The sequence below is a fragment of the Pteropus vampyrus genome, unplaced genomic scaffold, assembly GCF_000151845.1.
Source record: "Pteropus vampyrus isolate Shadow unplaced genomic scaffold, Pvam_2.0 Scaffold129, whole genome shotgun sequence".
Lineage (NCBI taxonomy): Eukaryota > Metazoa > Chordata > Mammalia > Chiroptera > Pteropodidae > Pteropus > Pteropus vampyrus.
Window position 1 is genome coordinate 1172315 of NW_011888910.1, and position 17893 is coordinate 1190207.

Consider the following 17893-nt stretch of genomic DNA (forward strand, 5'->3'; position numbering starts at 1 on the left):
GGAAAAAAATTCGTTTTGTTTTTTTTTTTGTGTGTGTTCTGCATGCCTAGAACAGTGTTTTTGGCACAGTGGCTGCCCAGCAAACGCTTTGTGGAATAAACGCTTAGACAATGTCACTTGGATACCAAGCCAGAAGACTCGAACACCCCAAGCTCAGTTTGGGTCATAGGCCTTAGCTGCAGTTCGACAAAAACGGAAGTGAAACTGACTTTTAAACATAAGCTCCTTCTGTTGTCTCCTTCTAACTGGGAAAGTCAACACCAGTGCCAAGAACACGGCTGCAGGGCAGAGGCAGAAAGAGCATCATGGCCCCTGGCTCCGTGGGCTACCTGTGCTTGACTGGGATTCTCTGAAGGTACAGCAGAAGAGAAAACCCAAACCCAATTTTTTACCTAACAAACATTATTCTTAACGATGAGGCTCAATCGCTACTGGAGTCGAAAAAGAAATTCTGTAAAAAAATGTCCATCTGCCCGTGCTGGCTTTCTCCTCTTCTGAGAGCACTACCTGGAAAACAACACAACCCGAGACCTGGGCCTTCTCCACCATCCGTCCAGGGTGTCAGCCAGAGTGGAAGAAACTCACCGAGGGCGTAGTGACGGAACGCAGGGGAGAGTGAAGGGATGTGGGAAAGAAAAGGGTGGCAGTGGAGGGCAGCTTATTCCGAGGCTGGAGTCGGCTCACAGGTACCAGTCTTGATGCACTGCATCTGCTCGACATCAGATCTCAACAGGCAGAACTCTTGATAAATTCCATCTTTTCACCTCCGATAGGCTTTCCCCCAACGTAACCCAGATCCAGGGGCTGTGCTCTGAGGACGGGCAGGCTTTGGGTGGGTACTTTTCCCACATGGTCCACACTCCGTTTTTTTCCTATCACACTCCAAAGGGCCGCCCCTTCGCCCTTCATGTGGACCAAGCAGTCCGAATTCCCAGGCAGGAAAATGATTCCATCCATGTGGGGGGTGGGGGTGGGGGTGTGGGAAATGGTGCTCACTGGCGGCCAGCAGCACCCAAACCCAATTGGAGAGGTTGGGGGGCTTGTTTCTTGTGAGCTGCTTATGTTATAATCATTCTTGAGTTACTTGGTTGTTTTTCTTAGCACAAGTCAGTACCCTTCACTGGTATCTCAGCACAGCCAGTCTCCTGGGGCTGGTAAGGGAGTGTGTGTGTGAGCACAGGTGCGTGTGGTGGTGAGAGGACTCTGGGAAGCTGTTAAGGGCCATAGCATTGCAACTCGTCTTGCTGTGACCTAGTGCTTAGGAACTATGTGTGGTCAACACATTTAAGCAACATCTACAATCAGCTTCCCCTGAGGCCAGCATCCTTTAAGAGTTGCTTTTTGAGAACTACTCACAGCTTAGAAGATTCAGGACTCTCTCTGCCCATTCACTGCTTTACAGTGCAGACCAATCCCCCGGCCCCCCCGCCCCCCGGGTTTGAACCTGCTCCATTCCCCTGGGGTCACCGTTATGTCCAGAACCCTCCCTTAGATTATAGAGGTTCTTCCCCACCTTAGAGGCAATGCTATCCCTTGTAAGTGGGAAGGGGAGAAGGCAGGGTAGACTTAGGAGTTGCTGCCCATAAAAAAAAAATTACTGGATTTAGCTGTTGCTAAACCAACTCGGGGCCTGCCCACTGGCCCTGGGAGAGCCCACCCTGTGCACTAGGGATGAAGTCATGACCATAGCCAAGCACGAGGGGCTGCTGGGTGATGGAGCTTTCGTGGGTACCAGGGATGTCTGTGCTGATGGTAAGCAGGGCAAGCTGACAGGATTACAGCAAATCACAGGACAACGGTGTGACAGGCAATCTGCCATCTTTAAAATATAACATTTATTGCTTAGATGGTTTGATACAGAACAGCTTTTCTTCTCATTTTGAATTTGGAAGTACTATACAACTGAATACAAAGAGGAACAAAAAGTACCAAAACCAAACTTGTGATTCTGTTCATGTGGCATAAACCAGTTTTGTACATAACATGTAGCAGCAGTTTTTAAGTTCCCTTTAGAAAAAATATGAATTCTACACATCTATTATTGTTTCCTGTTTAATGCATGGGCTGAAATCACTAGGATCAACTTCCTTCTTGAAGAAAGAGCGGAGAGGAAAGAGACGAACAGAGGGTTGAAGGTATGATGATTCTTTCTGAAACTGGCATCTGACTGTCACGTAGCTTCCCCGGGGCTGCTTGGAAGAAGAAGAGCCCTTTGGGTTTTTTGTTTTGTTTTCACAGCCAGTAGTTTCTTGTAGTGATTGAATCTCTGCATTGTGTCCACAAATCAAAGAGAAAAACAAAAGAGAAAAACTTGCACCTCAAAAAACTTTTCAAAAGATCCATATATATATATATGTGTGTGTGTGTGTGTGTGTGTGTGTGTGTATGTATACACACACACACACACACATATATATATATATATATTTTTTTTTTTTCGTAAAAGCCCTGAGAGAAGGAGAAAGAGAATCAAACAAAATGTATGGAAACAAATTAGCTGGACATGCAAACTAAGCTATGATTCACCCAGAGTTTAAACAAATCACAAATTTCACAGTTTAATATTGGGGGTGGGGGAGCAGAACAACCAACAAATAATACATCTCTCAACCTCACTAATAAAATGTGGCAAGACCTTATTGACTATGAGGGTACAGATGAAGGCTAAATAAAGCTTTAAATCAATAGTGATTATTGCGAGCTGCAGCCCCAGCTGCATTTGCCAGGGCGATTCCTGCTACATCTCACTGCAGCGTAGAGTTAAGTCATGGCTTCTCCCCACATGTTGCAAGTTTTAGTGTGGAGAGTTGCAAAGAAAAACAAAACACAAGAAATCCCAAATAATAATAACAACAAAAATAACAACAATCATCATAAAAAATTAAGGGATGCATGAACTGGTTTTAACTGAGCAGACCACACCTGGTATGAAGTGATACAAGGGGATCATTGGTTCTGATGTGTATTCATCTAGAGTAAATAAAACCTCATTTTGAAACTGGTTCATACATCCCTAATACAGTTAAAAATCATATATACCTCAACATTTTTTCTTTCACATGCAAAGATATCACTTTTCATTATCTCAAGAACATCTATCTTCCTTTGAAGTCTGGGTGGTAGGATTTTGGCCACCAGAAACTGGTGAGGAAGTGGAGAGAAAAGGGTGTGTCTGCACACTTACACTCTGAGTGTCAAGGGGGAACACTTAGGGACAAAGGGCAAGGGTCCTGGGAGGGGCGGACAGGGGCTGGGGAGGCTCCCCCAGGGCAAGGCGAGAGGATCTGAGTGGTGGAGCAGCACAGGAGGCCCTGGAGTCACTAAGCCTCGGGCATCCTAGAGGTTCCGGCTGAAGGACAGGATGCCGAGCACAAGCTCAGCTACAGTAGGATATATTTCTTTTCACTGCTGGCGGCTACAGTGAGGGAAGTCTATTGCCTGCATAAGATGCTCACAGAAAAAAATCCTGCCTTTTTGCACCCAGGGGTTCAGGCTATTTCAGACACTAGAAACAACATGTTTATCACCAAGCACCAATCCCAAATCGCAGGAAGGTAAATATAAATCTACTTCTCATCTTCGACCTTTCTTGCATGTGCAGTTTTATTACCAGTAGTAGTATTTCCTTGCTTTGCAAATGACAGTAGCACAGGAGGGTAAGGCTTGGGCTGGGTCTGGCAGAAGACCGGTGAGTGACAGGTCTCCTTGCTGCCTGGCTTTCTCAGAAGCCCCGGGCACATGCGCCCTCACGCTCCCCTCTCTGAGCTGCTCCTCAGCGCATGTGGACAACTGCTCACGGCCCCTGCTGGATTCTGCAGTCACAGAAGAAAGGCTTGTCTAAGTACAGTAGAAGAGCTCCCACCCAAGTGGCGAGGAAAGCTGCGGGCAGACGCTTACACGGGGACCCGGGGACAGCCCAGGTCTCCAGGACAAATATTGCCCATTTGTTTCTGCTGACTGCAGAGACCAGCAAACTGATGAACTAAAAATAATAATAATAATAATATTAATAATACATATACCGAAAGGGGGGAAATCAGCTATATGACATCTGAGTATGTTCTCCATAGATTAAGTTGCCAGGGTTAACTCTTCTCTGTAAATTAAGAACAAATGTCTCGAGACTTGAACAGTAATAGCGTGTCTGACGCTGAAAGAGTGGAAACACGTATGAGGTTGCAGCTAGAATCCTTCCTGGTTTTCGCTTGAACCAAACTGGAAACCTTCATCAACCACATCCTGCAATACCTAGGACCAAATTTTAGCTCCACCATGTAGCAGACAAAGGAGAAAGAAAAAAAGAAAAATAGGGCTATCTGAGAAATGAGCATCTTATCCATGTTTCCTCTGGGAATTTACACGAAATTCACATCATTTTCTTCCAGTTATTATTGGCTGTGGGTGTCCTAGGGCATGTTTTTTTCTTCTGTTTCCAGCTCACAGAACAAATGTTACTATCACAGATTCGCAAGAACAAGCTCACACACACCAACACAGAAGGTAACGTTAATGCTTAAAGGAAAAGGTCCTCTCCAAATAATTCATTAAAATATCTGCTTTGTTTTTTAAAAAGTCAATACACTGTAACACCCAGGACGACGCTGAAGGGCTGGTTAAGTAGTTAAGGCACTCGAACTGTCCGTGCTGTGCTGGTCTCTCGCACGGGCACGTGTAAGGCTATGGCACCGAGCGGGGCGGCCCGCTCCTGCTTGGCTCCCTTCCTCCCTCTCTCGCTCTCTTTTACTCCCCGACAGCTGAAGGGCACTGAGGGACCCTCATGAAACAAGATTCAGGACACTCTGCTCTGCTGGTTCTCGTCTGCGTGCTGGGGGACGGGACGAGCCGTCATTCCACTCCCAGGAGTGGCGAGGCGCCATCGGCGGCGGCCAGCATGGGGCGGGCAGGCCTCTTGGCGTGCAGCTCCAGCAGGTCTTGCACAAGGGCTGCCGGGCTCTCCGGGTCAGGGTCACCCTGAGGCGCCTGCTCCTTGGGGCTGCCCTCAGAAGCGGCCTTGGGAGCGCTCCTGCTGGCTTCTGCCTGCCCGGTAACGGCTGTCCGACCTGCTGCCACCCTCTCCTCCCTGCGGCTGGCATCCTTGGCCAGGCTCTCCTTCCGGCTCCGGGTGACAGCCACGTGGTTGTTGGCCAGCAGGGCTGAGTCAGCCTCGTTCTCCGAGACGGGGTTGTTGCCGCTGTGGGTGGACTCGCTCTCACTGTCCTCCTCACCCCGCTCGTCCTTGTCACTGTCCTTCCCATGGTGTTTGGCATGTCTGGCTTTCTGGTGGACCCGCTGATGGCGAACCAGGCTGTGCTTCAAGGTGAAGGTTCGCTCACAGGTCTGACATTTATATGGCCTTTCTCCTGGAGCAACAGGGGAAAGAAATTGTCTGTTAACAGTAGGCTGCCAGTTACCACCTCTCTGTTCCACACGAGAGCAGGAATGAGAAAAAAACCAAGGGGCAGTGGGTGACAGGGGCCTGGACACACTCCTACTCAAGGAAACCCTCTTATTTGTCTGAACTGGCAAAATGGAGAAAAAACAGATATGCCAGGGGCTAGCTATGCTTTCTCTCTTCTTTGCATCTTTTAACCCAGGTTTTTCACATACTGATCTAGGAACCAGTATCTCAGAAGTGGAAGCCTCAGAGACATCCGGACCAGTCTGAGAAGAATCTCATGGAAAGACAGCAGCAGCATCCCTCCCACAGGGACAGGCACCATTTGAGGGCTCTGCTGACAGTGGCACCTCCTAATTCAAAGGCACTAGACATGGTATGTTCTGTTATGAAGCAGCTGGGGCTTCCTTCTCATTCACAAACCTTGGGCTGTAAGCAGCTGAGACCACCACCTGCTAGGAACCCAAGAATATCTCTGTTGGGGGGCCAGCCCCAGAGCCCTCCAAATCCCTCAGCCGAGGGCCGAGCTGGCTGTACAAGGTGGGGGCAGGGTACAGGGAACGTGTGTGTGCACCATGGGCTGCAGCCGGAGGAAAGAGGAAAGCCAAGACCAAGATACAGGGCCTAGATGTTTTTCTTTGTGTGTGTGGCGGGGAGGGGGGAGGGCGATAATATGTTTGTATCTTCCGGCTTCATGAGTATATCTAGGTCTCCTTCTTTCTACCAAAACAATGGCCCATGCTGTGGAGTTAGTTTGTGGCCTCAACTCCGTAGCTGGCAAATTCCATGGGAGGTAAGGACATGTACAGAGCACAGACACGACGACAGGCCTCTGCGGCAACCAGGTGAGGACCCTGTTCAGTCACATCAGCCCAGCTGCTGCAAAGCCAGGACAGGAAAAGCCCCTCACAGGGCAGGTCTGCAGTGAACTTCCCACCTGAATTTGTAATAATGATGAAACAAACCCAGGTGTCTCCCAACAGAGCCCCACAAAGCACCTGTCCCTACTGCCTGTTCCCCAGGCCACACCCTACAGTCCTTACAGGTTCAGGACTTGATGAGCCACAGGCTCCAAATGCCCAGCAACCACATTCTTTTAGGTGCTTATATGAAGACAGCCATCATCCCCATTCTAGAGATAGGAAGACGGAGGCTCAGAGGGCTAAGCGACTCTCAGCGTGCTCTCAAGACCACCACTGCTGATGGACCACTCCACTGCCTCCCTGCACAGAGCCCGTTACAGGCACTATGAGAACTGGTTACATTCCTAGTTTAACAGGCACATGTGCAAGCTCAGGCACTGCTCTCTGGCCCAGGTTTCCTCACTGCTCCAGGGGAGGCTCCTCCTGAGTTTCATGGGTCAGAGGAAGAAAGGGGAAGCAAACTCACCTTCTTTAACAGGCTTGGGAACGGGTTCCCCTGAACCACCACCACAGCCCCTCAGGAGGCCGGGCCCGTCCTTACCTGTGTGGGACCTCATGTGCCGGGTCAAATCTTGCAGAGACCAGAATCTCTTGTTGCACACAGTGCAGACCTTCTTCCTCTTGTCTGCCTTGCTGGCCACACTTCGGGAGGAGTCTGTCTTTGGCTTCTTGTCATCGTCACTTTTTGAGGACTTCTTTTCAACCATGCCTTCCCCGTCGGAGGTGCCCTCAGCCTCCTCACTCTGCTTCTCCGCTGAGCCTTCGGACGTGGCCTCCCCCTCGGCCAAGGGCTCGGGCTTCTCCTCTGGGTCTAGGGCAGGGGTGGTGGGGACAGGCAGCGGCCCTTCGGCCACCCTGCCCTCACCCTGGCCCTCCCGAGGGAGCGTACTCTCCTCCCTGGGCTCCTCACGGCCATGGGCCTTCCTGTGGCGGCTCAGGGTCCCAAGGAACTTGAAGGTCTTGCCACAGATGTCACAGGCGTGCTTCTGGTCCTGCTGGGCAGAGCCTCCACTGCCCATGGCACCGGCATCGCCCTCGGCCAGCTTGAAGCCCATCAGCTTGCTGGCAAGGTTGAGGTCTAGGCTCTTGTTGCTGACAGTGTCTTCCTCAGGGCCATCTGCATCATCGCCCTGCTCCTCCACACCACGCTTTCCCTCAGGCTCCAGGGTCTCCTCGGCTCCCTGTTCCTCCCTGTCTATGGGCTCGGCTGTTCCCTGAGTCACCTCCTCTGCGGGGAGCTCCTCTTTGACCTGGCCAGACTCAGACACGCCCACTGATGATGGCTGCTCTTTTTCCCGAGAGGTGAGGTCCAGCACTTCGCCTCCTGTGGCTGATGTCTCCATGTCAGACTGGCTGTCTGTGGGAGCAAGCACAGGGGGCACGGGTTGAGACCAAATGCTACCACACACGCCTCTCGCAAGGGCTGTTGTGACTCTCGGCTGGATTCCACCCCCGCCACCCAACAGAAGCCTGTATCCCAACCCCAGCAAGAACTTGTCAACGCCCTGAATCCTCATCACCCCATACTTCCCTGGAGGACTCAGATGAATGTGGAGTTAACTTATTAAAGGCAGAAAGAGCCTCTACATATACGCAAGCTGGGGTCACAGGGCTGACTGTGCCTCGGAACCCCTTCCACACACAGGGATGTTCAGGCCCCAGGAAGGTGTGAGGGACTGAGGGCAGCGCAGACAGAAGGGACGGCGAGAGAGGAAGAGTTGGTGCATTCCAAAGATTCGCAGCGCTAGGGAGGTTGAGGAAGCTGAGCTGTAAAAGTTATTTTTCCAGTGCAGAGATTATACAAACATGCAACATACACAAGACCACCCCAAACACCCCAAACCCCCAAATGTGATGTCTAACGAGGAAATGACCCAAAGCATGTACTCTGCGCTGTGGTACATGCTCTCGCCAGACGCCCAACTTCTAGGTAGAATTCCAAGGCAAAAGGAGACACATGCACACCTGTGGGCCTCTATGGCTGCTGTCGGGATTCTGTGTGGGGAGTGGAAACATTTCCTGTCTCTTGATTTGTTCCTAGCTGTCCACTCTCCACAGCAAAATCAGATGTGGACAGTCCACCACCTTCTTAAAGGACGGCACTGTGACAATACCACGACATCAAACAGATGACAATTTTCATTAGAAACACCATCTTTTTTTGATTCAGGGTGAACAAGGGCTTAATGACTTTTGAATTATATCCTATAACAAGGAAGCTGTCTGCTGAGACCTACTATTAAACTACAGATCCGGTGGCCAGTTTATTAGGCTGACTAAACTCACTGTTTCACAGCAGATAAATTAGATGCGCCTACCTTACGAGAGATCCCTGATTACAGTGTGTGAGCCAGCAGATTTATGCACCCTATCTGGACCCTCACTTGATGTACAACAATGTCCGTCTGTGTCCATCACTCTGAGTGACGTGCTCGATTATCTGTCATCAAGGTGGTCCTGGGACTGGGGGTAAAGGAGCTGGCACTGCCCCTCCTAGGGTCACATCTGCCTGGGGCTTTTGGCTTATCTACAATCCTCTGCTCAGCACTTATATCATTTCCTTGGTTTTATTCTGATGGCACCTTTTGGCAGAGATTGTTTATCTCAAGAGATTTCAGAAAAAAATAATTATGGTGTGAATATAAAATTTCTGACAATGATTTTTGAAAATTATCTAAAAGCTTAAAGATGAATCCTGAGCTATACACACCACTGTCTAGGCTATATTCTAAGGAAAAAGTAGATGCTCATTTTCTTGAATCATTCCAATAAGGAACATCTATTAAATGGAATTTGGTATAAATTCTACAATAAAAATATAAAATGCTCCGTTTCTTATTTGTTGGCTTTGCAGTAGTTGCATTTTTAAAAAGAGGTATAATCTCTGGCTACTTCCAATTTATCCCAGTACATTCTAGGTTGTTTCTCTTATTTTTTTTTCACCAAAGAATACAGATTATTTTAAAGTTTAACTGTAAGACATATTAAGATGATCTTGGGAAAAGAAAAATAATGAATTCTGAAACAAAGATCAGATTGTTCTTACTCCTAGGCTCTTCTTTAGTGACGATAATGGAGAGATTCACCCTAAATGCAATGGAAGGGCAACTCACTACCTCTGGGGAACGAAAGGGGCTTGGCTGTGCTCTACCAAACCTCCACTAGGGGGGGCTGTTTTAGCAGGGCAGCCTACGCCCTTCAAATTCCAAGCAACCTCAACTGATTTTTATTAGTGATTCTTGGGGACAATACACTTAACTTCTTCTCGTTATCTTCTGAATACCCAGCTTATAATATCAGGTCTCATTTTGATCCCTGCCCTTCTCAACCACTCATACTTCCAAATGAAGGTAGCCGAGCTGATGACTTTTATAAGCACTTCCTGTGGTGCAGTCCATGCCAGCACATAGGGTTCTGGGCTGGTAAGGGTTGCCACCATTCAGGGACAGTTTGAACACCTCCACATTTACGCTGATTTGAAGAGTTATATGTAGGTGCCCACAAATACAAAGGCTCCTATAAGCACCAGCAGAGAAAGAAGCACCAGTATTCCCCAAGGGCAAAGTGGGCCCACCTCTCTGCCCACAAGAAAGTAAACGGAGTTTCATTTTAACTCTGAATGATCTATATACCCCTTTAAGCTACAACTGCCTCAATTGTAGTATTGTGAGCATTCTTTGGGGGAAAAATCTAGGGTAGGTTTTCGTGAAAGACCTGATGTAATGAAAAAGTCAGACATACATTATAAAACACATTTAGGGATTTTAAGAAAATGCAACCCAGGCATATAAACCTAGAAACCCCCTCAAGAACTTCCTTGGTCATTTCCTGCCTTTGCTTTTTTACGGTCTTCCTGTAAGGCCTCACTTTTAACCTCATGGGAGGGAGCGCCTGAAGGAACCCTTCACCCCTCCATCACGCTCACCTGGCTTTAAAAATTCTCCTTGAAATCACTGAACTTCACCTCCCTGACCCTTTTTTCCCCTTCTTAAACCCCAGTCCTCTTTCTTACCATGGATTGTGACCACAATTAAACCAAACATATATTTTCTCTTTGCCGGTTTCACATTACAACTTTCAGTGAATTCTCTTTTTCCAGAAGCTTTGTCCCTTAAAGAAAACCTACGGAACTCCTGCAGCAGGGCAGAAGTAGGGAAGGACTCTGACTGGACTTGGAAAGACAAAAACTCTTCACTACAAATTTAAAAACTAAATACACCCACAATGTAAAACTAGGTGCTGAACCGAAGCCAAGACACAGATTCCGATTAGCTTTGTGTCTGCAGGCTTCTACTACAGCTGCCCCCTCAGAGGTCGGCAGGAGTCCGGGGTTTGGCGTTCGTCCTCATGATCAAGAAGTGGAACCCAAAATGTGCATCCAGCATATGGTTATTACACTTTAAGACCTGTCTGCAAACTTGGGAAACCAAGGGGCCCCCTTGACTATCTTAGATAGCCACTGCTCTCCCTTCCTTTGGGACCAGTACAGGTAAAAGAGTCACATAGCTGCTTTCTAAACCAGATTGTGAGGAAATGTGCTAGCCACTAGGTCACACGGTGCCCACTGTTTAAGAGTGATCGTCTGCAGCAAACTCAAGTTCTGCCAGCATTGCTGTGGGTTTCCTGGGGGTTGAACAGAACAGATCATCCACCGCCTTTGGCTCAAGTGGATTCAAGTCACGGCAAAATTCTGTGGGCGTCCACATCTTTCTTTACTCACAGATCCTGGCAATTTATGTGGAAATGGAAGCTAGGGGTGGAGCCAGCACACTAGTCTACATTTTTATACCTTAGAGGGTTTGATCTTAACTGAAGGGCCTGGCAGTTCAAGGACTTGTTTCACTAGGGTTCAGTGGGAGGTGCAGGGATAAAGCAGAAGGTTCTGGATCAAATCTTCTTCCTGGACATGCTACCCATCCAGATGCACCCCTCTCCTCCCGTAACTGAGATAAAGAAAGGGGGCTGACCCTTTAGTCCACAGTAACTGGGGGGTAAGGGAGGGGCAACAACTCTCAGACAACGCAGAGCCCCTTCCCTACCCAATTCTGAGGGAGAGAAGCACAGGACTCAATTACAATCCTAGAAAAATACACCTGGGGAAATCTCATCTGCTTCAAGTAATCAGAAAACGCCAAGCTTTCAGGACTTACAGAACTGAATCCACACCTATACAACTGTTACTAATCAACAGCCAGCTAGCTGTGTGTCTAAGTGACCTGCAGCAGCCAATTTTTAGACTGTGGGGTGGAGGGTGCAGAACCCCAGCAGCTGGAAACGGCGAGTGTACTGAATAGAGAACATGAGTAAATACAGAAGCTGTAAGGGTAAAAAAAAAAAAAAAAAAAAAAAAAAAAAGGTGGCACGAGAGCACTGGCAGCCGTTAATTGCTCTGTAGTGGGCTGGAGGAAGGAAGCGCATATCAGCACAGAAGAATAATACCCGGATTCAGGTCAAGCAGAAATGTGATTAAAGAAAGGACATGCAGAGTGCTTTTTCAAACAAGGCAAAAAAAAAAAAAAAAAATTTTTTTTTTAATAACTGGGAAGAGTTATTGAAAAGAAAAACACTCCCAACTCCACCCTGCCCCTCCCTGTCAAGGGCTGGGCTTCTAGTTCCTGCAATACCCTGACATCTGGGAGCCCACCCCTGCTCTGCAGGATGCAGCAGAGGCTGGGGTTTGAGAAAACAACAGCCCAAGCCTTTAAGGTTTCACATCCCTTTTAGTTGGGTTCCTACCAAGAGCTAAATCTGTACACCCTCCCTCCTATCCCACCTCCAGCAGGGCCCAAAAACCTGAACAAAGGGTTCTGCTGGAGAAAGACAGATCTTCTCTAGTAGCTCAGAAAAGCAACCTAGGGGCACTGTCATTGTTTCCCACATCCCCATCCTGCTGTATGCTCCTAGTGCTTGGCAGGGCCCACTCTTCTGGACTGTGGAGTCCTACAGGGAGGTGGCAAAGGCAGCCCTGCCATGCTTGGAGGGCTGGAGTTTGCTAGGCATCTAACCAAGGCTATGGAAGCTAACCAACTGGCCCTCCTCTCTCCCTCTCCTCCTCTCCATCACCTGGAGGCACTACCTGTGCTATCATGGGGTCCAACATCACTCTCTTTTGACTGGGGGATAAGCCCGTTTCTTCTCAGGGAACAGTTGTTAACTCCGTGTTTGCGCAACTGGTGGCGTTCACAGTTAGATTTGGTGGAAAAGGAGGCGTCGCATTTTTGACAAGGGAAGGGTTTCTGACCTGAAGCAGGAAAAAAAATAGATATTTATCTGGCTTTCTACTGCAATGAAAAAGAAAGTCGCTTTCGATTCACTCTCCTGGGATTATTGGCATTTGTTTCCCCCCTCCTCCACCACGTTTTTTTTTTTTTTTTTAAATAAAGCACATTAAAAAAAATACTGAGAACACCAACAAGTCAAATGATCATCTTTCCTTAACCTGAGTAGATGGAATGAACGTTTTGATTTCAAAACACTAAGTTAACAACGAAACCAAGATACATATGTTTAAAGTAAAACAGTATTACAATTAAAAATCTGATATAACAACAAAAAGTACATGGATTTTAGGGTACAGCAAGAAAACACCTGTAGTCTGTCATAAGTTGAAGACAGCTTTTAATAATTTCTGGCCTGGCAAGTGCTATGCATTCTGGAAAATCAAATGGGATGCCCAGCCCTCCCGGAGAAATCGGGAATCCCCTGCATGTCTTCTAAGGCCGGTCCCCTCCTCCAGACCTGGATGAGCCTGGCCTCCCACAGAGGGCTGGAAATAGTGAGTTCTGACCTCTCAGGAAATCCTCCTGTCTGACTTGCTAAGCAGTCCTGCAGTGACCTCTGCCCAAGGTCACCGTGGCCCTAGCCAGCAAGTCAGAGGAGGTCTGCCCACTACATGAAAGGTTCTTTGTTCCCCTGCTCTAAGCTCTTGCTAGTAGTAAATAAGTGACCAACAAAAACTGAGTCTGTGTTAGGAGATCATATCCTCCACTCAACAGACCTGCATGCGAAGAGAAATCACTGACCAGCCCCCAGTCCTACCCAACTCCACTAATGGGGTTACCTGTTGAGGAAGAACCATGCCCCTCCTTCCACCCAGGAGTAATCTGCTTTGGTTTGCCTATCCTCTCCTCTTATTTGGATTCCTTTGTGATGTAACACGTTTCAAAATGCAAGCCAGGCTCCTTTGCAACTTGTCCCATTTTTGTTTGGATGAGTGTCAGGGGGGAAAGCAAGAGCCAGGACAGAAAGTGTGGACAGAAACAGGGAAGGGAAGTGATCAGATGGGCCTCAGGAGAGAGAAGATGGGGGTAAATTATTCACTATCACTGGATTCTTCTGTTTCCCCCCAATTTCCAGATTCTAAGGTCCCAGTTTCTAATTTTACAGGGGAAAAGGTTTGTGTACTAACAAACCAGAGTTTAGAGCTGCAGCCCAGTATGCTGTCTGGTAACCTTGGGGTTGCTACAATCCCAGTAGCAAACAAACAGTAATTTGAAAAGGTATATGCACCCCTAGGTTCACTGCAGCATTACTGTTAACAGCCAAGAAATGGAAGTAACCTAGATGTCCATCAATAGATGAATGGATAAAAAGATATAATACACACATACAGTGGAATATTATTCAGCAATAAAAAAGAATAAAATCTTGCTATTTGCGACAACATGGATGATCCTAGAGAGTATCATGCTAAGCAAAATAAGACAGACTAAGATAAATACCATATGATTTCACTTACATGTGAAATCTAAAAAACAAAACTAATGAATAAATAAAACAAAAAGACCCACAGATACAGAGAACAAGCTAATGGTTGCCAAAGGGGAGATGGGAATAAAAAATAATAACCAAAAAAATAAAATAATAAAAATAAGGCATGACACTAAATGCAAATATATCAACCCAAATTGGATTATAGAGGAGGAGGAAAAAAAATAGCTCAAAGGACATTTTGGGGTTAACTAATGAAATTTGATTATGACTGTGGATTACAGGGAAATAAACACTGGCAGGGAAGTCAACCTGTGCAGTTCCCTCAAAATACCAATCACGGGGCCTTTGGCCTTCTGTTTAGATTACTATGGAAGCACAGGTGCACAAGTCCAGGCACTCACTGCTAATGGATAGCATGGGCCTGGCACTTGGGCTTCGCAGAAGGAAGGACTAGCATTAGCATTAGCAGTATTAGCAGCAGCAACAGCAGCAGAAGCATTGCCGCGTCACAACTCCAGAAAGTGCCGTTCACACAGAGTACACTGGTGTGCAACCCAGCACCGCCAGAATCACCAACCTGCCAAGTTAGAGCATCAGCATTAATCAAAGAAAGGAAGCATTTATTCCCTCCTAAGCTAAAAGACCCTTTCAAGTGATGGTTCCTGAGTTTTTTAAGAATACGAATGCCTGGAACAATCAAAGACCAGGGAATTAGAAACCTGGGGATAGTGGAATCAGAAATCCAGGAACCCAGCAAGTGTACCTGTAAGGAGTTCCACAAGGGCCTATAGTATAAAGAAGCGAACCCACTGACCGCTTTAAAGTTTCTTTACAGAGCTCAGTAGGCGTTTTCTGCTAAAATTATAACAATGACCATGTTTTAAAAAATTACGCTTTTACGTGAAGACTAATTTTAAAAGTGTTTTAATGTTCATTGTGCACCCTCCAAATTATTTTTGCTTTCCACTAAAAATTGAAAATAACAGTTAATTATTTGGGCTCTGTTTTAGGTAAGAAGAAAATGCTTTTCCTTTAGCATTTTATTGCCAAGAGGCAACATCATGGCTTCTCTGAGTCAGGCCAGATGAGAAGAAGAGAACTAGGCCAAAAGATAAACAAGTCAGAAGCTGTGACTATGAACTATGACACGATTCTCAATTTCAAATAAAACAATTGGTTTCTTGCTTCTGCCTATTACATGATTTACTCTGTAATTTTCAAGTCGGTAAATGTTTCACTTTTATAGCTGCTTTGGACAGCTAGGCTGATGTCCCATGATGAAGATTCGTATTAATGCTAAATTCAGAAAACAATTCAATGACACCAAAGTATTGTATCAAATTACGAAGATTCCTAAAGCGACACTAACGGGAGTCTTTAAAAGTTCTTATTTCACTACGTACATAAGTCTTATATTTTAAATAGCAGTATACTCTCTAGATTGCACCATAGGAAAACATAAACTTTTATTATTTTATAATCCTATAGGTTTTAAAAAAACTTAATTGGTAACCTATATAGAAAAGTATCAAATGATTTGGTAACTGGCACAAATTAACTCCTTAGCAGAATGTTTTTAAATGTACCTGTAACTCTAAGGAGTTACCGTTGTGTCAAAGACCTAAGACAGCCCCTCTACTTCCCACTTGCCAGTTTTCATTCTCATAGAACAGTCAAGGAAGAGAAGAATTTTATACTAAAAGGAATTATCTGGCAGGCACTGGGGCAATGAGAGTAGAAGGAAGAACAATGAGAATAATAAGGTTCATGATGTGGGTTCATGCCTCAGACTTCTCTCCATCACCCCTCCACCCTTGTAGTGAAGGTTTCTTTCTTTATTTGGCAGAGGTGCATATGCATGCAGGGCTGGCGGGGTTAAAATGGCCAAAGCTGCCACTTAAGGAAGTTAAAGGCAAACAAACACACCTGGTATCAGAAGTGATTGCCGCACTTAGGTTTTCACATCTTATGGATTTCAACTATGATGCCTGTGAGTAGTGGGTAGGGAAGGTAAATGGGGAGGGCCCCAGACTGGCAAAAAAATGGAGGGGGGGCAGTGCGGTTAAAACCAATCATGAGAGAATGAGTGAGCCAGGGCTCCCAGAACGTCATTGCTGGCAGGCGTCTCAGATATCACAGGGTCCCAACTCCTTCATGTTATGAGGACAGGGTAGACATGGGTTGGCTATGTTTTTCTGGCACTCACACCTCTACTTGTGGCCTAAAAACACATGAGATGCTCACAAAGGGGAAAAGGAAGGAACAGTGGACTGTCTCCCCTAAAGAGGCAATACTGTGCAGGCAGAGAGAGGTAAGGAATCAGGAAATGTCCCCAATCAACAGGCCGCTGTGGGCTAGGAGAGGGGTAGAAGGAGGAAATTCGGTTGTGTGTGGAGAGCATGCCAGGGGATATGAAATATGACAGCCAACACCAGCTTCCTCATAAGACGCAACTCCTAGAACCTGAGCCATGCAGACAGGGTTGAAACCAGGTGCCCCTAACCTGCAGCAACAGTGAACCCCTAGCTGGACACTTAACACCTGTTCTACTCAATGCTGCCTGTTTGGAGGGTGGGGTGGCCTGGAAACTCGTCTTTCACAAAATGTACAGACATTATGATAATGTTCGCCGAGTGGCTAGGAGAAGACTGACTCTCAAGATAGACACAGTTTGCCTAAATATAATCTAAAACTGGACACTGCTCATAGCTTCTGGCTGGAAAGCAGTTAGATTTTAATGCTACGATTAAAAAAAAAAAGAGTACCTCTTCTCTGTATAACACTTGTTCACAGGATCATTTCAGAATTCATGTTCAATTTCTCTTAATTACTCTTAGTGTGAGCCTTAGTCTCATTTCAAAGTTCCTGGAGGGAGCATGTCACAGAAAGCTGGGGAGCTGGGAGCCAGGCAGCTCAGAGATTCTTCAAAGCAGAGTCGCCTACCAGGAAAACATTGGTCTGTGAAAGAGGGGGTGGATCGGATGACTTCCTAGGCTCTGTCAAGCTCTCACACTTGAATAGAAAATGTTCTAACATAGCACCAGACATAGCCAAGCACTCTATAAAATGATTTTAACAGAGGTGATGCTGAGACTGTCACTGGAAGATGAAGCAGTGAAACACAAAGGAAGTTAACAGAGCCTAGTGAGCGCCAACTTCATGTTTATGTGTGTGGCTAACGCCATTCCGTAGTCATTAAGTCTCTGATTAATAGTATTCTCGTCCATAACTTCATGTTACCTTTTTCTCAGACCTCTTCCCAATCTTCCACAATGGGACATATGAGAGGAAGGAGGGATGCCCTGTACATCTTCAGATAGAGGACCAACAGCCACACCATCCTGACCATGGGGCAGCTGCAGGTATCTGGACCCTGGCTTTGAACTCTAGCTCTACTGCTCACTGTTCATATGATCATAGGCAAGTTACTCAGTCTTCCTAAGCCTCCATTTCCTCAGGACAAAATGCAGACACCACCACTCTCGTGAGGTGGTCATAAAAGACTGGCTCTGAAAGTTTTCTCTACCAACCCTGAATATTTCCCTCATGGGTCAAGGCCTATAACCCATTCACTACAAGAACATAGTAATGATGGGATGTCAGAGACAGGGCTGAAACAGATACAGGCTACAGCCATCAACGGTAGAGTAACAGTGAAGGGAGAGGTAGGAGAACATCTGTATTATTCACACCCACTCTGCCCTACCCTGTCTTCAACAAACCTTCCATCTTTCTTGCCCGCTTTCAGATGCTACCAAATTTTAAACCAACTAGGAAATTTTGGCATTCAAAAGCCAGGCAATCAAAATGACTGGATTCACAGGGGGAACTTATACCAGGCATCTGCAAAGACATGGGCACA

General features: G+C 46.6%; 1 protein-coding gene across 7 annotated transcripts in view; it reads right to left on the reverse strand.

The window, feature by feature from the left end:
• Positions 1 to 1801: 1801 nt before the first annotated feature.
• RREB1 (ras responsive element binding protein 1) overlaps positions 1802 to 17893 on the reverse strand; it is a 128435-nt gene continuing 112343 nt past the window's right edge. For 6 of the 7 annotated variants that reach the window (XM_011367041.2, XM_023534667.1, XM_023534666.1 and 3 more), the window contains 3 exons: positions 12395 to 12559; positions 6860 to 7675; positions 1802 to 5360 (listed from right to left, as the gene is read on the reverse strand). In XM_011367041.2, coding sequence (XP_011365343.1) covers positions 4846 to 5360; positions 6860 to 7675; positions 12395 to 12559 — 1496 coding nt within the window. In that variant the 3' untranslated portion in view covers positions 1802 to 4845. The remainder of the gene's footprint in view (positions 5361 to 6859; positions 7676 to 12394; positions 12560 to 17893) is intronic. The other variant, XM_011367042.2, reaches the window with a different exon arrangement.